Source organism: Heptranchias perlo, chromosome 5 (assembly GCF_035084215.1).
Source record: "Heptranchias perlo isolate sHepPer1 chromosome 5, sHepPer1.hap1, whole genome shotgun sequence".
Taxonomy (NCBI): Eukaryota; Metazoa; Chordata; class Chondrichthyes; order Hexanchiformes; family Hexanchidae; genus Heptranchias; species Heptranchias perlo.
In genome coordinates, this window is record NC_090329.1 from 132,482,412 (window position 1) to 132,506,344 (window position 23,933).

General features: G+C 45.9%; 1 protein-coding gene across 1 annotated transcript in view; it reads right to left on the reverse strand.

Moving 5' to 3' along the window:
• The window catches only part of LOC137322209 (dynein axonemal heavy chain 8-like), a 1,675,662-nt gene that overhangs the window by 1,119,395 nt on the left and 532,334 nt on the right, over nucleotides 1–23,933 (reverse strand). The window contains exons 26-29 of the mRNA XM_067985325.1: nucleotides 9,988–10,088; nucleotides 9,174–9,243; nucleotides 6,996–7,161; nucleotides 6,716–6,818 (exon numbers count right to left, since the gene is read on the reverse strand). Of these exons, the coding sequence (XP_067841426.1) occupies nucleotides 6,716–6,818; nucleotides 6,996–7,161; nucleotides 9,174–9,243; nucleotides 9,988–10,088 (440 nt within the window). The remainder of the gene's footprint in view (nucleotides 1–6,715; nucleotides 6,819–6,995; nucleotides 7,162–9,173; nucleotides 9,244–9,987; nucleotides 10,089–23,933) is intronic.

The following is a 23,933-nucleotide window of genomic DNA, read 5'->3' on the forward strand; positions in this document are numbered from 1 at the left end:
TGATCCTGGCAAAGCCCAGAGCCCTATAACTGGCTACACCACGTCAACTCACATTACTCATTTAGCGTAGGTAAACGTAGGAATATAAGAATTGCTAAATGAAAAAAGACCAAGGTCCATCTAGTTCGCCATCACTTGACACAACAATAATGGAGTTGTTGACTAATCATAGCAATCAATCTCTATCAATTAGTTGCCAACAGACCCAGACATGATACGAGGAAAACCCCAGTGGTGGAGAGCTTTGGAAACCATAGGTCCAAAGTCACCTGTTCCTCCCAAGCATGCTACACTTACCACATTTCATGTATCAAATTACTTATATACCGTATCCCAAAATGTTATTTTCTGAATCAATACTATCTGCTTCCATTGTCTTCCTGGGGAGCCTGTTCCATAGATTGACCACTCACTCACTATATTGGCCCCAATATTAAACCAGAGATGGGAACGGAGAGTGGGGGGGTGAGGACGGTAGCTGGCAACGGGCCCGCAATTTCGCGAGACAAGGAAGCCTGACCGATTTTCCGGGTTCGGCATCATCACTGCGCGTCAACGAACGTGACGCCAACCCGCATGAAACAATTTCCCAGTGCCTATTTAAAGATGCAGTGCAGCATTGAAATGGAGGAAGAGGTTAGGAGGTTTCTACAGAGAGGAAAGTAGAAGAGAAACTGTGAGCTGGCTGCAAAAAGAGGGAAGGTTGCCCCTCTTTACAGAGATGTTTCCCTTGATGTTCTTCTGGGTGCTTTAAGGGCCAGGAGGGAAGTGCTGTTTCCCAACAGCGGAAAAAAAGAAACCTGCTGCCAACACGAAGAAGGCCTGTGTGGAAGTGGTAGAAGAAGTGAGGAACAAGAGTGTGACCATGGGGTTGTGGATTCAATGCTGCAAACAATTCAATCTGACTAGGTCAGGAAAGGTTAGCAGATGGCTATATATACCCAAATCCTGCAATGCACCCCTCTCACTCTATCTTGTTAATCTTACTCCATTCACACCATTCCTCACCCCCACATCTCTTTCATCAGCACCAATTGGACTGGTTCGATGCACCTCCTCTCATCCTCACTCACTTAACATGTTCAACTCCCGCTTCCTCCCTCCACCACTGCCAGTAACCACAATCCCCATCTCATCTCATATGACGTCATTCACCTCCACCTTCTCTCATTATACATCCTGAGATGGCACCGTGACCATGTTCCTCAAAGGCATGCCATTCCCACACTTCATGCATCTGCCTGATTCTCACCCTCACCATATGCATTGTATACATCAGATGCATACATTCCTCAGAGCCACTCATGGGTCTGTCGCTGGAGAAGAGAATGCAGAATGCCAGGGAGAGGGCCAGGACCACAAGAGATTGTAAAAGTTTCCCCGACAGAGGAGGAGGCACTGGAAATCAGAACTTCAGGCCAGTTAGCCTGACATCGGTCGTCGGGAAAATGCTGGAATCCATTATTAAGGAAATGGTAACAGGGCACTTAGAAAATCGTAATATGATTAGGCAGAGTCAACATGGTTTTATGAAAGGGAAATCGTGTTTGACAAATTTATTAGAGTTTTTTGAGGATGTAACCAGCAGGGTAGATAAAAGAGAATAAGTGGATATAGTATATTTGAATTTTCAAAAGGCATTCAATAAGGTGCTACATAAAAGGTTGTTACACAAGGTAAGGGCTCATGGGGTTGGGGGTAATATATTAGCATAGATAAATGATTGGTTAAAGGACAGAAAACAGAGAGTAGGGATAAACGGGTCATTCTCAGGTTGGCAGGCTGTAACTAATTGGGTGCCGCAAGGATCGGTGCTTGGGCCTCAGCTACTTAAAATCTATATTAATGACTTAGATGAAGGGAATGAGTGTAATGTATCCAAGTTTGCTGACGATACAAAGCTAGGTGGAAAAGTAAGTTGTGAGGAGGACGCAAAGGTGCAGTGCAGCGGGGGGGCTATTGGGCGCGTGGGTAACGCGCCCGGTGAAATTAGTCAGCCACCCGCGCGATCGCAGCCCAATTGGATCCACTTACCTGGTCTTCCGGGTTCCCCATTACTGATCTGCACGTCGGGTGGGCTCCGCATGTGCAGTAAGATCTGTCAGCTGGAGGAGCTCTATTTAAAGGGGCAGTCCTCCACTGACTGATGCTGCAACAAATAGAAAAAATTACAGCATGGAGCAGCCCAGGGGGAAGGCTGCTCCCAGGTATCAATAGATGGGGTGAGGAGGAGGGGGAGGACAGAGATCTTCCCCCCGGCGGGCGGGAGGAAGCGGCCTGCCTCTGCCACCAGGAAGGCCTGGCTCGAGGTGGCAGAGGAGGTCACCTGCACCACCAACATATCACGCACCTGCATACAGTGCAGGAGGCGTTCCAATGACCTCAGTAGGTCAGCCAAAGTAAGTACACTTACTCATTCCCCTACACTCCGTCTGCCACATCACCGCCCCCACCCCACACCTCCTTCTGCACTGCCAACACTACTCTGTCACAACACCCCTCATACCCACTCAAACCTCATCCTCATCTTACCTGCACTTACTCACCTCGCCAGTACTCATCCCGCCACTACCGCTCAAACCAATCCTCATACAATCTCATGACTCTATCTCATACTCACCCTCTCGTGCATCTCTTTCACGGTCAGCCTCACTCAACATGCCACTACCTGTGCTGCAGCCACAGGGCATGCATCACATATGTGCAGTAGGAAGCGTAAGGCAAACGTGTCGTGAGCATGAAGGGGATGCACAAGGGTGTTTGAGGGTTTGTCACGGTTGTTACTTATATTGAATTTCTGACCAACTCACATTACATATTATATTGGCACCACTACTGCCATGTCTTTGCGAATCTTGTCTGGTTTGTGCAATAATGCCCTTTCCTGAGAATCACTATGAAGACCCACAACTGATGCCACCCATTGTGTCACTGCAGAGTGAGTGTAGGTGTATTTGCAGGGCTCTTTTGTGCAGACGGCTGAGAGACGTCGGCGATGTCCCCGGTGGCACCCTGGAAGGATGCGGAGGAGAAGTTGTTGAGGGCAGTGGTGACTTTGACAGTGACAGGTAAGAAGATGGTGCTCGGGCCAGCCGGGAGCAGCTTGGCATGAAGGAGGCTGCAGATGTCCACGACTACATGTCGAGTGACTCTGAGCCTCCGTGTGCACTGCTGCTCAGAGAGGTCCATGAAGCTGAGCCTCGGTCTGTGGACCCTGTGGCGAGGGTAGTGCCCTCTGCGACGCATCTCTCTCTGCGGTAGCCCTCCCTCCTGCTGTACAGGTGGATGTGTCACAGCACTCTGTTGTGGAGCTCCACGTGTCAGAGGTGGACGGCGTGGATGGCGAGGCTGGTGATGCTTTTCGCCCTCCGAGGAGGTCATGACTGCAGCTACGGCGGCCCCCATCCGGAAGATGTACATCTGAGGGGGTCCGCAAGGTAGGTACATGTCTCTGGACCCCGGGGTAAGTGTGCAAGTTGGTGACTTTGATTGTCAGGAGGAGGGTGGTGGAGGCCAAACTTTGTCCCAAGTGACAGAGTGGCCTCCTGCAATGAGTGAGGGTCTCCCTCCACCACCTGTCAAATGGACCTTTGCAGCTGCCACAGGCTGACAGCTGCAACACGTCCATTTGAACTGGGAGTGTTTCCCCCAGTATGGGAAATAGTCCTAGTTTTCTATAAAATCCCACCCCTCCTCACATAATCCCTTAATCAGGTCAGTTAATGACCTGAACAAGCAAGATAAATATTGTCAAGTGGCATCCCGCTGGCTTTAATTGCCTGCGGGATTCCCACCAGCGGGGGCTGCGGGCGCACGCCGGCGCGTCAGTAGTGAACCCGGAAGTGGGCGGGTTGGAGCCGGGCTCCGGTCCCGCTCCGGGATTCTCCAATTTTCGGAGCCCCCCCCGCCAGGAACGCACCCGATAGCGGGTGCTAAAATGATGCCCAAAGAGTCTGCAAAGCTGATACAGACGGATTAAGTGACTGGGCAAGTAGATGGCAGATGGAGTATAACATGGGGAAATGTGGGGTTATTCACTTTGGTAGGAAGAATAGAAAAACAGAATATTTTTTAAATGGTGAGAAACTATTAAATGTTGGTGTTCAGAGAGACTCTCATACAAGAAACACAAAATGTTAGTATGCAGGTACAGCAGGCAATTGGGAAAGCAAATGGCATGTTGGCCTTTATTGCAAGGGGGTTGGAGTACAAGAGTAAGGAAGTCTTACTACAGTTGTACAGGGCTTTAGTGAGACCTCACCTGGAGTACTGCGTACAGTTTTGGTCTCCTTATCTAAGGAAGGATATGCTTGTATTGGAGACATTGCAACGAAGGTTCACTAAATTAATTCCTGGGATGAGAGGGTTGTCCTATGAAGAGATTTTGAGTAGAATGGGCATATAATCTCTGGAGTTTAGAAGAATGAGAGGTGATCTCATTGAAACAAGTAAGATTATGAGGGGGCTTGACAGGGTAGATGTCTCCCTGCTCTCCCTCCAAGGCCAATATACCCTTCCTAAAATGCGGTGCCCAGAACTGAACACAGGTGTGGTCTAACCAGGGCTTTGTATAGCTGTAGCATTACTTCTACCCCTTGTATTCTAGTCCTTTAGATATTAAGGCCTGCATTCCATAAGCCTTTTTGATTATTTTCTGTACCTGCCTGTGACATTTTAATGATCTATGCGCATGGACCTCTAAGTCTCTTTGGACCTCCACTGTTTCAAGCTTTTCACCATTTAGAAAGTACTCTGATCTACCCTTTTTGGTCCAAAGATGACCCCTGACTCCAGCTGAATGGGGAGCCTGTGCTTGGCAAACCCTACAGTGTTATAACACAGGCCCTCGCTTGATGGTATCACCCTTCTCTTCCCTCTGGTGACCTATAAACGCTGGACACCAGGGCCAACTGCTGAGACTGTTGAACCACCCACAAATGGCCAGGTGCATTTTGTGGCGCCGAGTCCACCCATGGGAAAAGGGCGGGGGGGGGGGGGTGCGGGGTGCGGCGGGAAGCCAGCAGTGCAAATCCCTGAGATAGTTTTTGGCCATGTCTGCCCCCGATCCACAAATAAATTGGCAGGGTACTGATGGGACATCGAGGCCACTACCTCTTAAAGTGCAGTTGCATTCCTTCTTGGCTCATTTGAGCGGTGGAGGTAGAAAGTGCTAAAAAATGAGTCACAGGCAAGCCACAAGGTTCTTTGAAGCCTCCCTGGAGGTCCTCAGAGAAGAGGTGAGGGCGAGGAGGAAAGTTCTATTTCAACCAGTTGGAGGAGGATTCCTGAACATGATGGGCACCAAGCCTAGAGAAAGACTGCTGAGATTGTCAGCTTCAGGAGCATGACCCCAGGACCTGGATGCAGTGCAGGAAGTACTACAAAATGACCTCCCAAGAATAGGAAAGGTGAGCACAGTTCTTCATTTCTCCATCTCTCTTAACAACACATGCCAACAGTCCTTTCCCCCCTTCCCCCAGCACTCTCAACAATTTCCTCCCCTTCATCACAACCTTCATCACTTATCAAAAGCACACACTATGCCACGTTATTCTCATTACAAATACACACTCGCCTCTTCTTTGCTCGCTTCGCAGCAGCCACTAACAGTATTCTCTTCTCACTTGGTAGCCTTTGCAGAATCAACAACTTCTCCCATTATTCCTTTCTCACTTCACACTTCAGACACGTGCTTTCTATTCAACATTTCCCCATCCTGCTTACACCTTCTCCCTCTCATTATGTGCACAACAAGCAGACGCACCACACAACTGCACTCTCCTTTTCAATCACTAACTTTCGCCCTTTCTGTCTACAAAATAAAATGGCGCACAAGACAAGGGAGACCAACAGAAGACCAGTCAACATCATGACCCTCTCTGAGCTGGAGCAGCAAACTCTGGAAATCAGTGGTCCCTCACGAGGTGTGAAAATATGAGATTTTGAGGCCGGAGGCTTCTCTGAACAGGGTCTCTATTATTATCAGTCAGCTTGACAACATCAAGTTACATTATGATGCCTTTCATCTGCTACTGTCCAGCCTCTGGGGTGCCAATCTCTGTGCTGGTGCTGGGAGTGATGGTGTGTGTAATGGTTCCTCTTCAGAAGGATTCTTCTTCTTTGAGGTGTCTTCTTCCGTGGGCTGGAGAAAAGGGATAAGAGTTAGCATGGCACTGAGGCATTGACTTCTGCTGTAAGGGTCTGGCTGCAGTATCCCTGGAAGTGGTCACACTCTCCAAGGTGGACTACAGAGTCCTGATGCCATGTGAGATGACACCAAACAGGCCGGGAGCAGACTCCTCTATACTTTCAGCCATGGTGCTGAAGCTCCTCGGCAGGCCTTCCAATATTTGGTATGTCTGCTTGTGTGAGGCAAGCAGTTTTCTTTTCATTGCTGGGCCCCTGAATTTCTTCGGGGTGAAATTGGTCTTAGGCAGTATTGTAAAATGGGCGATAGCGAATCGGCAACCGGCCTGTTTGGTGTTATCTCACATGGCATCAAGACTCTGCAGTCTACCTTGGACAGTGTGACCACTTCCAGGGATACAGCAGAAGTCAATGCCTCAGCACCACGCTAACTCTTGACATCAATGGAAAATAAAATTGGGTCGGGTGTAACATGGGCTATCGATTCGCTATCACCTGTTTTGAGCTACCCTCCGCATCCCAGAGCTCTATCATTTTGGCTGTTGCATCCATTGGGAAAGTAATGTACTGGTTTAATCTGGAAAGGTAGGCATTGGTGACCTGCTTGATGTAACCGTGCACTGCAGACTCAGAGATGCAGGTGCTATCGCCTGTAGCAGCCAAGAAGGAGTCTGAAGCAAAAGAATTGAGGGCGGTGGTGAGTTTGACAGCCACTGGAAAAGCATGGTCCCTGGTTCAGCAGGCAGCAGGTCCTGCTGCAAAAGGCTGCATAGGTTAGCAACACTGTGCTCGGTGAAACACAGCATCTTCCTCATACATTGCTCCTCACAGACATCCAAGAAACTGACCTCTTGGCCTGAAGACTGGTAATACCTTCACCTGCCGTGTTCTAACAGGTCCAGCTGCTACTCGTCTTGGTTGTTGAGGCTGCTGCTGCTTCTGCTCTTCTTCGTCCAACTGTTCCTCCATCCAAAAGAATGAAGCAAAAGTAGCACCCATGATAAGCAGTGAGTGCTTAATCAGGATAAGTAAGGTGAAAAGATCAGAAAGAAACAAACTCCAAGCTCAGAACTGCCTTGGAAATTCACTCATCACAATACACACAGATACTAATGATCTGAGTGCCTGCAAGCGACTGTCCCTCAAAATGCAGCTTCCAGTCATGTCAGTCAGTTTGCGAAGCAAGGTTTTACTCAGCAGATTTGCCACTGGGCAGGACTTTTGACCCACCCAGTTAAAATTGTGCCAGGGTTCTAATTAAATCATAGGACCCAGACTTTCACTTAGGAATGAGTAACCTGCCTGTTTCCGATTTCCAGGGGGTGCCACCAGTGTCGGCTTCCGAGTTAAAATGGCAGATGGCGGGTTTCCAGTGGGAATGTGGCAGTAAGTCAATTCTTGCTATTTTAACCGCTCACCCACCTCATTTACGCTGAGCGGGTTGGGTTAAAATCCTGGGTTTAGACCCTCTAAATCTTTACTTTGTGACACAGTATTCTAAATGATGCCTGCCAAACCCATATACAAAGATAGTATAGTTTTTTTTTGTTATATATTTAATTATCCTGGAAATACATCCTAACACTTTGCTTTTACAATAGCCTTGTGACACTAGTTGTAAACTATCAGATTCATGTACTATAACAACCAGGCCTTTCTTCTACTCAATGGCCTTAAGCACGCAACCCTGCAAAGTCTACACATGCTTGGCATTGTCCCTACTCACGTGCATAACACTACATTTACCTACATTAAATGACATCGGCCGGATGCCGTTCCATTCATCTATCGTATCTGGATCTGCCTTAATCTACTTTTCTCACCTAAAGTACTAACACCCACACAAATCTTTGTATCATCAGTGAACTTCAAACTGATAAGTCATAAAGACAGTGAAAACAGCACCCCTAACATCAATCCCTGCAGGACTCCACTAGTAACTGATCCCATGCAGAAGCGCTACCATTAATAACAACCTTCCACCTATGAGAATGCAACCAATTCCTTATCCAACCTATAATATGCCTGCTAACCCCAAAGCACTCAATCTTATTAAGTAGCCTATTGCATCTCACCATGTCAACTAGGCTACCTACATCAGCCAATTTAGTAAGCCATCAGCCTTGGCTCAGTGGTAGCACTCTTAGCTCTAAAATGGAAGGTTGTGGCTTCAAGCCCCACTCTAGAGACTTGAGAACATATTCTAGGCTGACACTTCAGTGATGTACTGAGGGAGTGTCCTACTGTTAGAAGTACTGTCTATTGAATGAGATGTCTGAAATCTGCCTCACAGGTGGACATAAACAGTCCCATAGCACTATTTGAAGAAGAGCAGGGAGTTTTCCTCCTTTCCTGGCTAACATTTAATCCTCAACCAACACCACCAAATATAGATTATTTAGTCACTTATCTCAAATTGGCTGCCACGTGTTCCTATATTGCAACAGTGACTACACTTCAAAAGTACTTCATTGGCTTTGAAGCACTTTGGGACATCCTGAGGTTGTGAAAGGCACTGTACAAATGCAAGGCCATTTGTTCATAGTAACTTCCTGAAAAAGTCAACCAGGTTGTTAAGTCATGTCTTTCTTTTCCAGAAGTCATGTTCAGACTCTCTAATAATCCCTTCTTCTGTCAAGATAGTCATACATATCTTTAGTGATCCCTTATAGTAGCTTGCCTATAACTAAAATCAAGCCAATGGGCTTGTACTTTTCCGGTTCTGACTTATTGCCATTTTTAAATATTGGTACCATATGGTCCTCTCTCTAATCCATGGAACATCCCAGCGAGCTGTTAAATATATGAGCATGGAGCTCACAGAGCACAGCCTCCAATTCTTTGAGCAAACTCAGGTGAATGCCATCAGGCCAGCAGCACAAATCACTAAAAGTAGAATCTTGAGTGGAGCATAAACACCGGCATAGACCAATTGGGCCAAATGGCCTGTTTCTGTGATGTAGTTTCGATGTAACTCGATGTAAGCCCGATCTGCTTTGAGATCCCTAAATTCTAGCCAGGATTACATCGGCATCTACTTTGATATCTTCAACTTTAGCATCAACCCTACAATGTACTACTGGTAACTCAGCATTGCTGTTTTGTAGTGAAGACTGATACAAAATAACTATTTAAAACCCCTGCCAAATCCGAAAGGCACCCGAACCTGTCCTGAAGAATTCTTCAGTAGCCTGATACAGTCCTTATTTATTATCTGACTCCTAATATAGCTGAAAAAGACCTCACTATTAATACCACGGCTATCCATTATCTTCTTCCCCAGTATCTTTTTGGGTTATTCTGATGGCGGTTTTCATTGTCTTTAGCTTATCAATACCTATCCATATTCTGAGAACCAATTTCTTTAAGCCTGTAAAAATATTTCTGCTTAAGTCTGATTTGCCTTTGACCCATTGGTCAATTTGACTTTGTGTACCCTTCTTTTAATTCTAGAGACATACATGGTTTTCTTTTGCATAAGGTTGATTTTTTGCACTTTGTACCAAAAAGCCAGAAAGCATTCTTCTTCTGTGTTGACAATATCCTCAGCTAGTGGGACTGCTCAATCTGGTTCAAGTAATTTGCCCCCTTAAAAGCTGATACTAGAATTAGATTTTCAGCAGCTTTGGTTTGGCTCATCAAGTTGAATCTAACAATATTGTGGTCCCTGTTGCTGCTCTCGGCAGATGTAGGTCACACAGTAGCCTGGGAACATCTCAGACATGCCCGCAATTCCTCATGATAGGAGAAGCTCTCTCCTGGGAGAATGATTTTATAAAATTACCCTATATTCAAAAAGATGGAGTAAAACCAAGAACTGTTAACAAAAAAAACACTTACTTGAAAATTCTTCTTTTCAGAATGTCTAATGACAGTTGTGTACATTTCACTAAGGCATCCAGGAAATGATGGCTAAAATGTGCATAAAGCTCCTTAACATCCTAGAACACATAAAATAGATAAAACAGAAAAAAAACTTGAAACATGATAAACCAGTTCCTGATTATCTTATTAATGACTAAATGATCATTTACCAATATTGATTCATTGAATTTTATGGCGCAGAATAAGGCCATTCAACCCACCAAGTTCCAGCTCTCTGACTCCCATTCCCCTGCCCTTTCTCCATCTATCTATCATACAATAAAAACTGTGATATTGTATCTATAGGTGGCATTATTAGGGTCACATTATGTGACTTATTAACTTAAGTGGGACTCCCCATAGTGTTAAGTGACTATCAAGCAACTGCCAGGCTACCTGGCAAATGATTGTTTACTTCCACAGCGCGTCCTGTAACACCACATACTTGGAGCGTATGAAAAGGTAGAAAATGAGGGAAAGGGAATGAGGTTGTGAAGGAGAGGGGTAGGGAAAGATGGAGGGAAAGGGAGAGGAGGAAAAGGGTGGGAAATTAGATCAGGGAGGGGGTGGGGGACAAGGAGCAGACCAGGTGGGGGTGATGGAGAATGGTTAAAATAGAGAAAGGTAAGTATTCTTTACTTTGTCTTCTGCCCTGTTGTGCAATCTGCCCACAAAAATAATTCATAAATCCCACTCTTACCTAATGTTTCTGATTGACAAAGCTGAATCATGGCTTTGCACCACTTCGGTCCGATGGCCCTGCCAAACTTCATCCCCACGGCCTTGCACCATTTCAGGATGCTAGCCCTGCCAAATTTTGTCCCAACTACCTCATAAACTTTGTACCAAAGAGCCAGAAAACACAGCCATATTTTTCCAAAAGGCTCGCAAGAATCTCTCTTCATAGTTCCAACTCTTCGGCCCAATATCCTTCTTCAACTCCAGTTCAATGGCCTACTTCAGTATTTTGTAGATGTCCACCTGCTCACCAAGCAATGTTTTGTAGATGGGTGCCCCCACTAATGAGCATCATTTTCTACATTAGGACAAGTCATTTCCCGACCTTCAAACTCCCCCCCCCCCCCCCCCGCCAACTAAGCAGAATTTGTGCATCGCAACAGACATTTTGCGACCTTCATCTCTCTGCTGAAAATGTTTCCTATCTGTGCCCCTCTTCTCTCTACGCCATTTCTCCCTCTCCCATTCCCCTCATCTCTTCTCTTTCTCCTCTCCTCTCTCCCCTCCCCATTCTGTCACCCCCACCTGCTCTGTTCCTTGTCCCTTACACCCTCCCCGATCTCATTTCCCCATCCTCTTCCTCCTCTCTCTTTCTCTCCTCTCCATCTTTCCCTACCTCTCTCCCTCACGACCTCTTTCCCTTTCCCCCATTTTCCACCTCTCCTCCTTCACCCTCCCATCTGCTTCTGATCCCACCTTCTCCCCTCCCCAACTTAGTCTAATTATTCCCCTTGTCCTCTAACACTACTTGACCTGAATACTTCATTTGGTCTTGACTCCCCGTATTGACTATGTTCCTTGTAATTGTTCACATAACAATGGGAAATCAACTGATTACATATTAATATCCAAGAGTGGTTGCAACATTCTCATGGTATTATAACTGCAGGTGGCACTGTGAGAATCGCATGTAAATTATTAACCTAAAGTTATGAGATATGCTCCTATGGTGTCCTTCCAGCATCCAGACATTCAAAATTAGCATGCATTTTGAGAATTACTAATGACCTTCCTATTTATAAGCTCTGATATAGTTCCCTTAAATTATTTTGTATAAAACTGGCTGAAAACAATATTCAAGCTAACCCCATTGGAAATTTATCAGAACAAAAGAGGGAAGCCAAAGCGGAGTCATCAACAGCACTACCCGCTCCTCTCTGTCTCCCATTTTCTCCATCCTCACCCTCGCACCCCTCCTCCCCACTCTGATCTCCTTTTGGTCCAATTATCCTCCCGCCCTCTTTATCTGCTTGACCTGAACAGTTTCCTGGTTCCTGACTCTGTGTGCAACGTCACAAAGAATCAACTACCACTCTTTAAATCTTTTATTTTTCAACAAGCTATTTATTTCCTTTTTTAAACCTATTATAGATTCTGCTTCAACACAGTTTCTGGTAGGTCATTCAAAGTCTAACAACCCCCTGTGTAAAAAAGTTTCTCTTAACTTCTCTCTTCATGCTTTTGGTATTGATCTTAAATTTGTCCTTTAGTTATCAACACCAGCCAGTGGAATTAGTTCTTCTCCACTATACCTTATCAAAACCCTTCATAATTTTGAACAACTTGATTAGATCTCCTCTTATCCTTCTCTATTCTAGTGAAAAGTTGCTCCAGTGAAAGAAGACTGGGAGAGGGGGTTAAGCATTCGAGAGTGAGGGTGGCGACCAGGAGAGGGGAGGCAATGATCGGGGGAGGGAGGGGGGCGACTGAGAGGGGTGCGAGGCAGCAAATGGGGGGGGGAGGCAGTGATTGGAAGGGAGAAGAGGCAGTGATCGGGGTTGGGGGGGGGTGGGGGGTGTTAAGCGGTGAACGGCAGTGGCCCGTGATTTTAATCTGCAGCTGTAGGAGCACTCCTGCATCTCTTGCTGCCAAATTCAGGTAAGTATTTTTCAAAAACTTAATTTTTTGGTAGCGGCCTGCAGTAGTCCCTGTAAACCTGTAGACCAGGTTTTCCTGAATGCAACTGGTTTGGTGTCGGCCATGTTCAGAGCAGTCAATTATACGAAGGAAGCCTCAAACAAGTGGCAAGCCCTCTATTTACATTGAAAAGGGCCTATCGCCTGTTTCAGGCACGAACCCTGGACGCCTCTTTTGATGCCTATACCAATATGGTGGGTGATGCACTTCCAGCTCAGAATGTGCGCACGCACTCCTCCCGCCATATTGGATGCTTTGGCACCCATTTTACTCCTGTAAAATGGATCGTGGCATCAACCAATTTCAAGGCCAGTATACCAGTGGTGGAGGGTATGGATATGCAATCTGGTGCCAGAGGAACTTATCAAACAAACTACTGTTTGGATGGTGTTGAGCTTCTTGCTGCAGTTGCATTCATCCAGGCGAATGATGATTATTCCATCACTCTCCTGACTTGAGCCTTGTATATGGTGGAAGCCTTTAAAGGCTCAGGAGATGAGCCACTCGAAAGGTCTATATAAACAAGTTGTTAATGTTGTTGAGTACCCAGTCTCTGCCCTGCTCTTGTAGCCATTGTGTTGATATGGCTGGTCCAGGTCAGCTTCTGGCTGAAGATCATGGGAAGATGAGTCGGCTTTCTCTTGTTCTCAATGCCCACTCCCTGGCACTTTTGTGCCATAAATGATACTTGCTACTGTTCATCTCAAGCCTGGATGTTATGAAAATCCTTCAGTAGGCTCACATGGGCTGCTTTACTATTAGTAGAATTGTGAACAGAGCTGAACGTTGTGGAATCACCAGTGAACAGCCCCACTGAAGCTCCATATGAAACAGCTGAACATGGTTAGGCCTGCAGCAGCAGAACATTGTTGGGCTGAGAACACTTCCCTGATGAACTTCTGCAGTGATGTCCTGGTCTTGCTATGATTGGCCCCCAACAACCACAACCATCTTTCTTTGCATCAGATATGACACCATCCATTGGAGTGTTTTCCCTCTGACCCCTATTAACTTCAGTTTTGCAATTGCTCCTTGGTGCCATACTCAATTGAATGCTACCTTGATATCATGGACAGCTGGTCTCATCTCTACTCTGGCATTCAGCTCTTGTGACTGAGTCTGGATCAAGGCTGTGATGAGGCCTGGAGACGAGTGGTTCTGTTGGAACCAAACTGAGCCTCAGTGATGGTACCATTGATGACTATTTCCATAATTTTACAGATGATTGGGAGGAGGCTGATATGGTGGTATTTGGCCAGATTAGATTTATTGGGTGTGAAATTGATTACAGGAATCGCGGTCTGCGATTAACCCATGCCTGTTGATTGCAATGCAGGCAGCACATAAAATCCTGTTGATTAACATGATTACTGCGTGCAGCCAGCACTGTCCACGCTGGTCAATGGCTGTAATCAAGAGGAGGGGGCTCAGAGGAGGTAATAGAGAAATTGGATAGGATAAAAATAGATAAAGAGGAGGTACTTAAAAGATTGGCTGTACTCAAAGTAGAAAATTCACCCGGTACGGATGGGATGCATGCTAGGTTGCTGAGGGAAGTAAGGTGAAAATTGCGAAGGCTCTGGCCACAATCTTCTAATCCTGCTTAGTTTTGGGAGTGGTGCCATAGGACTGGAGGATTGCAAATGTTACACCCCTGTTCACAAAAGGGGAGAGAGATAAACCTGGCAACTACAGGCCAGTAAGCCTAAAGTCAGTGGTGGGAAAACTTTTAGACAAAATTATCTGGGACAAAATTAAATGGCACTTGGAAAAATATGGGTTAATAAGTGAAAGACAGCACAGATTTGTTAAAGGCAAATCCTGTTTTAATAACTTGATTAGTTCTTGGATGAAGTAACGGAGAGCATTGATGAGGGTAGTGCCGTTAATGTTGTGTATATGGACTTTCAAAAGGCGTTTGATAAAGTACCACATAATTGACTTGTTAGCAAAATTGAAGCCCATGGGATTAAAGGGACAGTGATGGCATGGATACGAAATTGGCAAAGGGACAGAAAGCAGACAGTCGTGGTGAACGGTTGTTTTTCAGGCTGGAGGGAAGTGTGCAGTGGTGTCTCCAAGGGGTCAATGTTGGGATCATTGCTTTTTTTGATATATCTTAATGACCTAGACTTGGGTGGACAGGGCATAATTTCAAAGTTTGAAGATGACACGCAAGTCGGAAAGATAGTAAACAACAAGAAGGGTAATGTCAGACTTCATGAAATTTAATTCAGAGAATTGATTCATTTTGGTGGGAAGAATGAAGAGAGGCAATATAAACTAAATGGTACAATTTTAAAGGGAGTGCAGGAACAGAGAGACCTAGGTTGTATGTTCGCAACCCCTCAGATAATGAAGCAGTCTGTGCCCGCATGCAGCAAGACCTGGATAACATCCAGGCTTGGGCTGATAAGTGGCAAGTAACATTCGCACCAGACAAGTGCCAGGCAATGACCATCTCCAACAAGAGAGAGTCTAACCACTTCCCTTTGACATTCAACGGCATTGCCATCGCCAAATCCCTCACCACCAACATCCTGGGGGTCACCATTGAACAGAAACTTAACTGGACCAGCCACATAAATACTGTGGCTACAAGAACAGGTCAGAGGCTGGGTATTCTGCAGTGAGTGACTTACCTCCTGACTCCCCAAAGCCTTTCCACCATCTACAAGGCACAAATCAGGAGTGTGATGGAATACTCTCCACTTGCCTGGATGAGTGCAGCTCCAACAACACTCAAGAAGCTCGACACCATCCAGGACAAAGCAGCCCGCTTGATTGACACCCCATCCACCACCCTAAACATTCACTCCCTTCACCACCGGCGCACTGTGGCTGCAGTGTGCACCATCCACAGGATGCACTGCAGCAACTCGCCAAGGCTTCTTCGACAGCACCTCCCAAACCTGCGACCTCTACCATCTAGGAGGACAAGGACAGCAGGCACATGGGAACAACACCACCTGCACGTTCCCCTCCAAGTCACACACCATCCTGACTTGGAAATATATCGCCGTTCCTTCATCGTCACTGGGTCAAAATCCTGGAACTCCCTTCCTAACAGCACTGCGGCAGAACCTTCACCACATGGACTGCAGCGGTTCAAGAAGGCGGCTCACCACCACCTTCTCAAGGGCAATTAGGAATGGGCAATAAATGCCGGCCTCGCCAGCGACGCCCACATCCCATGAACAAATTAAAAAAATGTTCACAAGTCTTTGAAGGTGGCAGGACAAGTTGAGAAGGCTGCAAAAAGGCATATGGGATCCTTGGCTTTATTAATAGAGGTATAGAGTACAAAAGCAAGGAAGTTGTGCTAATCTTTTTAAAAAAACACTGGTTAGGCACCAGCTGGAATACTGTTGCCAATTCTGGACATTACACTTTAGGAAGGATGTCAAGGTGTTAGAGAGGGTGCAGAGCAGATTTAATGGAATGGTACCAAGGATGAAAGACCTCAATTACTTAAAGAGATTGGAGAAGCTGGGGTTGTTCTCCTTAGAGCAGAGAAGGTCAATGGGAGATTTAAAAGAGATCTTCAAAATTATGAAGGGTTTTGATAGAGTAAATAAGGAGAAACTGTTTCCAGTGGGAGAAGGGGCAGTAACCAGAGGTCACAGATTTAAGGAAATTGGTAAAAGGACCAGGGGTGACATGAGGAAACTTTTTTTTTAATGCAACGAGTTGTTATGATATGGAATGCAATGCCTGAACGGGTGGTGAAGGCAAAGTCAACAATAACTTTCAAAAGGGAATTGGATAAATACTTGAAAGGGAATAATTTACAAGGCTATGTGGAAAGAACAGGGCAATGGGACTAATTGGGTAGCTCTTTCTAAGAGCAAGCACAGGCTGTATCATTCTATGATTCTATATGGGGAGTGCACAACGCTATTTAAAGGCAGCCAGCACCTCGTAAAGGGGAGGTGCATTGTGACTGTAAATCAAGTGGAAATTGTCTCTGTGAGGTGAAATGTCTGAAGCTGACAAAGAATGGGCATCAAGGTTCTCAAATGCAGTATTGAAAATCTTGGTGCAGGAGGCAGACAGGAGGAGGGACATTCTGTACCCCCCGGAAGGTAGGAAGCCTTCCAGGCAGTGGAAGGAGATAGCTGACGAGGTGAATGTAAGGAGGATGGCTCCTCGGACATGGATGCAGTGCAGGAAGAAGTTCAATGATCTGACAAGAGTTGTCAAGGTAAGAACAATCTTCAAATGGCATCTCATAACATTACTACTCCCACTACTCATAGCCTCATGAACTGCTAAATTCACACCACCCCCACCCCCCACCTACCTGCAATCTGCAACAATCACCTGTGCACCTTGGCTGCAGTGTGTACCATCTACAGGATGCACTGCAGCAACTCGCCAAAACTTCTTCAACAGCACCTCCCAAACCCACGACCTCCACCACCTAGAAGGACAAGGGCAGCAGGCACATGGGAACAACACCACCTGCACATTCCCCTTCAAGTCACACACCATCCCAGCTTGGAAATATATCGGCGTTCCTTCATTGTCGCTGGGTCAAAATCCTGGAACTTCCTACCTAACAGCACTGTGGGATAACCTTCACCACACGGACTGCAGCAGTTCAAGAAGGCAGCTCACCACCACCTTCTCAAGAGCAATTAGGGATGGGCAATAAATGCTGGCCTTGCTAGCGACTCGCACATCCCAAGAATGAATTTTAAAAAGTACAACACAGTTCAATTATATCCTTCACCTCACCATCACATACTCCGCACTCATTTTTAAAAATTTGATCATGGGATGTGGGCGTCGCTGGCAAGGCCAGCATTTATAACATAGCCTTCCTTCATCGTCGCTGGGTTAAAATCCTGGAACTCCCTACCTAAAGCACTGTGGGAGAACCTTCAGCTCACGGACTGCAGCGGTTCAAGGTGGCGGCTCACCACCAACTTCTCAAGGGCAATTAGGGATGGGCAATAAATGCTGGCCTTGCCAGCGATGCCCATATCCCATGAACGAATAAAAAAAAATTATTCCAAACTTCACATCCCACAATCAATATTCAGAATAATTAATTACTAATTAATTCAAAATCAAGCTAAAATCCATGTACTAAATATAATTAGACTTTACAGGGGTAATTTTAGCCCGGTGCCGGGAAGGGGGCGAGGGGGTCGAATTGCAAATGGGAAACCCAGAAGTACGTGTTTCCCAGATGTCCCTACGATTTTGATGTAAGGACGTTTTTTTTTGACGGTTTCCCGCCCGACAGGCTGACCTCGGTTGGACAGGAGAAGAGCAAAGAAGAGGTAAGTGTTCAGATAAGTCTTAGATTGGATGGATGGGGGTGTATGGGGGCACAGGGGCATGGGTAGGCATTGGGGCATCGGGACATCTGCAGTCTTGGGGGCATTGGCGGGCTTGGGGTCACCAGGGGGGGAGTTAGTCATCGGGGAGGGGGTGGGACCTCCTTGAAAGGTTTAAATGACCAGCCCGCCTCCTGAGAGCGGGTTAAATGCCTGCTCCTTGCTCCACCCCTGTGAAAACTGGAAATGGGCGGGTTGGAGGCGAGTTTGAAAGCCCCCCTGTCCCAACCAACCCATTTTTCGGGGTTAATATCATGCCCTTAATGTTTCTATTAGTTCTAGAATTAAATTAATGCTAACAAATAAATAAAAACTAGACATGACCATGCAAGCTGTATGTCAGGGCCGTGATATGTGGGAGTCCGTTGACAGCGATACTGTCCGGATTGCCACGTTTGCAGGAAATGTCTCTGTCTTGAGCCACTCCAGCTCAGAGTCCTTGAGCTGGAGTGCAAGGTAGAGACACTCCAACACATAGCTCAGCAGGGAAAGGGGAACCAAGGGGAGGTAGAGAAGGAGGTCCGGCAGACATTGGTCCCATCCAACAGGTACAGCGTACTCTCTACCTGTGAGGATAAGGATGTAGGCTATGGGATGGATAGCCAGAATGCTAACCATGGCACTGTGGAGCATGAGGCAGTCCAAGGGAGGAGGAACAAAATAGATAGGCAATTCCATAATTAGGGGGAATAGATAGCGTCCTCTACAGTCGCGACCGAGAGTCTAGAAGGGTGTGTTGCCTACCTGGTGCAAGGGTAAAGGATATCTTGGAGCAACTGGAGAGGAATTTGCAAAGGGAGGGGGAAGATCCAATTGTCTTGGTCCATACTGGGACCAATGACATAGGGAAGAAAAGTGAGGAGGTCCTGATAAGGGAATATCAGAGGTTAGGAACTAAATTAAAAAGCAGGACCTCACGGGTGGTAATCTCAGGATTACTACCTGAGCCACGTGCTAACTGACACAGGGATAAGCAGATCAGAAAGGTGAATATGTGGTTGAAAGACTGATGTGGGATGGAGGGGTTCCATTTCATGGGACACTGGCACCAGTACTGGGACAGGAAGGAGCTGTCCCGCGGGACGGGCTCCACTGAACTGGAATGGGACCAGTGCACTAGCAGAATGGATAAATGGGGCTGTCAATGGGCCTTTAATCTAGTAAGAATGGGGGGAGGGATCTGGGGAAGAGAACATAAGTCTGAAGAAAAAAAGAAACAGGAAATGAGAGTAAATGTCAGACTAAGTTAAGGAATAAGGGTAACATAAACGGTCAGGGAACAAATACAGTTATAGAACATAAGTGCAAAATGACAAAAACAAAGTGAGGGGAACAATTACTAAAAACAAATTAAATTGCCTGAACACCAATGTGCACAGCATCACTGTTCTCTCCAAGCTGCGCATGTGCGCAGCCGCACAGCAGTCTGTTGTGGGCCACGCATTTAAATATTCCGTCCACGCGCCAAACCAGTGCTGTAGGCCTCTCTCTCACACTGACCAGTCCCCAGGCCCCTCTCCTACATTGACCAGTGCCCGGTCCCCAGGCCCTTCTCCAGCTCTGCCTCCCCGGTCCCCAGTGCTCCAGCCCCAGGTGGGCTGCTCTGCCTCTGGTGATGGGGAATGTCTGGAGGTCCGAGTTTCCGCTCCCGGAGCTCCGGCCCCAGCCACCGCATTGTTTTCCGCATTGCGAGGAAATGCAGTCAGTGAGCAGCTAATTGGCTGCGCGGAAACCAGACCAGGAAGTAAAATTGAAACCGATGCATTTGTCAATGGTCAATCACAGACCAGGCATCTCCACCCAATCAGAGACCAGGCACCTCCACCCAATCAGAGACCAGGCACCTCCACACAATCACAGATGAGGGGCCCATGCCCAAACTGCTCCCTGCCTGACACAGAGGCAGCCAAAACGAATGAGAACTGCAAGATGTACAATTGGAATGCAATAATTTGTTAAACCCTGCTGAGGATTTAATGGAGGGGGGAAGGGGAGAGCTTTAATTAAACTGTTCCCTATCCCCAAATTCACACTGACTGACTTGGCAGCTGATTTGTATTTCTGACTCAATTTAAAAATTCTGATTGCACACAATTTATTTCTGTTTGAATCAGTCATTAAATTGATTTAACAAAAAGCTGATTGGAATCGTTCCCATCAGGTAATTTTTAATAAAATATAACGAGACTGATCTGCTCAATCCGAGTACAACATAAGAAACCCATTTCATAAATTATATAAATTTATCATCCAACATAATATTAAATTGTTACAATTATCCATTATTTTGTACATTTGTTCTGTTTGTTATTTACCCTGAATAATGTTTTCTAAAAAGATGATCGATTTAAAGTTGTGAATTTTTTTTACGGTGGCACACACAACCTTCATTTATATTGGTGCACAAACCCAAATTCATTCTGCACATGGCTTAAAAAAATTAGAGAGAACCTTGCACAGCACCCAACAAAACGGGGGAACTGAAGCCTTTGGCAGATAAGGCAAAGGCTTTGGCAGATAAGGCAAAGGTGAATCCAAAGAGCTTCTACAAATACATAAAGGGCAAAAGAGTAACTAGGGAGAGAGTAGGACCTCTGAAGGATCAACAAGGTCATCTATGTGCGGAACCACAAGAGATAGGTGAGATCCTAAATGAATATTTCGCATCGGTATTTACGGTTGAGAAAGGCATGGATGTTAGGGAACTTGGGGAAATAAATAGTGATGTCTTGAGGAGTGTACATATTACAGAGAGGGAGGTGCTGGAAGTCTTAACGCGCATCAAGGTAGATAAATCTCCGGGACCTGATGAAATGTATCCCAGGACGTTATGGGAGGTTAGGGAGGAAATTGCGGGTCCCCTAGCAGAGATATTTGAATCATCCACCGCTACAGGTGAGGTGCCTGAAGATTGGAGGGTAGCAAATGTTGTGCCTTTGTTTAAGAAGGGCGGCAGGGAAAAGCCTGGGAACTACAGACCAGTGAGCCTGACATCTGTAGTGGGTAAGTTGTTAGAGGGTATTCTGAGAGACAGGATCTACGGGCATTTGGAGAGGCAGGGACTGATTAGGAACAGTCAGCATGGTTTTGTGAGAGGAAAATCATGTCTCACGAATTTGATTGAGTTTTTTGAAGGGGTAACCAAGAAGATAGATGAGGGCTGTGCAGTAGACATGGTCTACATGGACTTTAGCAAAGCCTTTGACAAGGTACCGCATGGTAGGTTGTTACATAAGGTTAAATCTCACGGGATCCAAGGTGAGGTAGCCAATTGGATACAACATTGGCTTGATGACAGAAGACAGAGGGTGGGTGGAGAGGGTTGTTTTTCAAATTGGAGACCTGTGACCAGCGGTGTGCCTCAGGGACCGGTGCTGGGTCCGCTGTTATTTGTTATTTATATTAATGATTTGGATGAGAATTTAGGAGGCATGGTTAGTAAGTTTGCAGATGACACCAAGATTGGTGGCATCGTGGACAGTGAAGAAGGTTATCTAGGATTGCAACGGGATCTTGATAAATTGGGCCAGTGGGCCGATGAATGGCAGATGGAGTTTAATTTGGATAAATGTGAGGTGATGCATTTTGGGAGATCGAATCGGGCCAGGACCTACTCCGTTAATGGTAGGGCGTTGGGGAGAGTTATAGAACAAAGAGATCTAGGAGTACAGGTTCATAGCTCCTTGAAAGTGGAGTCACAGGTGGATAGGGTGGTGAAGAAGACATTCAGCTTGCTTGGTTTCATTGGTCAGAACATTGAATACAGGAGTTGGGATGTCTTGTTGAAATTGTACAAGACATTAGTTAGGCCACACTTGGAATACTGTGTACAGTTCTGGTCACCCTATTATAGAAAGGATATTATTAAACTAGAAAGAGTGCAGAAAAGATTTACTAGGATGCTGCCGGGACTTGATGGTTTGACTTGTAGGGAGAGGTTGGATAGACTGGGACTTTTTTCCCTGGAGAGTAGGAGGTTAAGGGGTGATCTTATAGAAGTCTATAAAATAATGAGGGGCATAGATAAGGTAGATAGTCAAAATCTTTTCCCAAAGGTAGGGGAGTCTATAATGAGGGGACATAGATTTAAGGTGAGAAGGGAGAGATACAAAAGGGTCCAGAGGGGCAATTTTTCACTCAAAGGGTGGTGAGTGTCTGGAACGAGCTGCCAGAGGCAGTAGTAGAGGCGGGTACAATTTTGTCTTTTAAAAAGCATTTGGACAGTTACATGGGTAAGATGGGTATAGAGGGATATGGGCCAAGTGCAGGCAATTGGGACTAGCTTAGTGGTATAAACTGGGCGACATGGACATGTTGGGCCGAAGGGCCTGTTTCCATGTTGTAAACTTCTATGATTCTATGATTCTATAATTCATAGTGAGGAGCCCAGATGTGGTAGGGAACATGACTGGCAGTTAAATATTGCAGGATATAATGCATTTAGAAAAGACAGGGAAGGAAGAAGGGGTAGCTGTACTAACTAGAGACAACATAGTGGCAATAGAAAAAAGCGACATAAGTAACATTAGGATAGAAACAGAATCCATATGGAGTGAGACAAAGAATAAGAAAGGATCGATCACCTCAATAGTTATATTCTACAGACCACTTAATAGTGGAAGGGAAGCGGAGGAAGAAATACGTAGACAGATCTATGAAATGAGTAAAAAAGCATTGAATAATAATCATGCGAGATTTCATCTACCCCCAAATAAATTGGCAAGAAGAGGTAGGGAAGGAGAAAAGGGAATGGAGTTTTTACACTGTGTACAGGTTTCCTTTCTTACCCAGTATGCGAGAAGCCCAACAAGACTTCTACAAATACGAAGGAGAAAAGGGAATGGAGTTTTTACACTGTGTACAGGTCTCCTTTCTTATCCAGTATGCGAGAAGCCCAACAAGACTTCTACAAATACATAAGGGGCAAAAGAGTAACTCGGGAGAGAGTAGGGCCTCTTAAGGATCAACAAGGTCATCTATGTGCGGAACCACAAGAGATGGGTGAGATCCTGAATGAATATTTCACATCGGTATTTACGGTTGAGAAAGGCATGGATGTTAGGGAAGTTGGGGAAATAAATAGTGATGTCTTGAGGAGTGTACATATTACAGAGAGGGAGGTGCTGGAAGTCTTAACGCGCATCAAGGTAGATAAATCTCCGGGACCTGATGAAATGTATCCCAGGACGTTATGGGAGGTTAGGGAGGAAATTGCGGGTCCCCTAGCAGAGATATTTGAATCTTCGACAGCTACAGGTGAGGTGCCTGAAGATTGGAGGGTAGCAAATGTTGTGCCTTTGTTTAAGAAGGGCGGCAGGGAAAAGCCTGGGAACTACAGACCGGTGAGCCTGACATCTGTAGTGGGTAAGTTGTTGGAGGGTATTCTGAGAGACATGATCTACAGGCATTTGGAGAGGCAGGGACTGATTAGGAACAGTCAGCATGGTTTTGTGAGAGGAAAATCATGTCTCACGAATTTAATTGAGTTTTTTGAAGGGGTAATCAAGAAGATAGATGAGGGCTGTGCAGTAGACGTGGTCTACATGGACTTTAGCAAAGCCTTTGACAAGGTACCGCATGGTAGGTTGTTACATAAGGTTAAATCTCACGGGATCCAAGGTGAGGTAGCCAATTGGATACAAAATTGGATTGACGACAGAAGACAGAGGGTGGTTGTGGAGGGTTGTTTTTCAGACTGGAGGCCTGTGACCAGCGGTGTGCCTCAGGGATCGGTGCTGGGTCCGCTGTTATTTGTTATTTATATTAATGATTTGGATGAGAATTTAGGAGGCATGGTTAGTAAGTTTGCAGATGACACCAAGATTGGTGGCATTGTGGACAGTGAAGAAGGTTATCTAGGATTGCAACGGGATCTTGATAAATTGGGCCAGTGGGCCGATGAATGGCAGATGGAGTTTA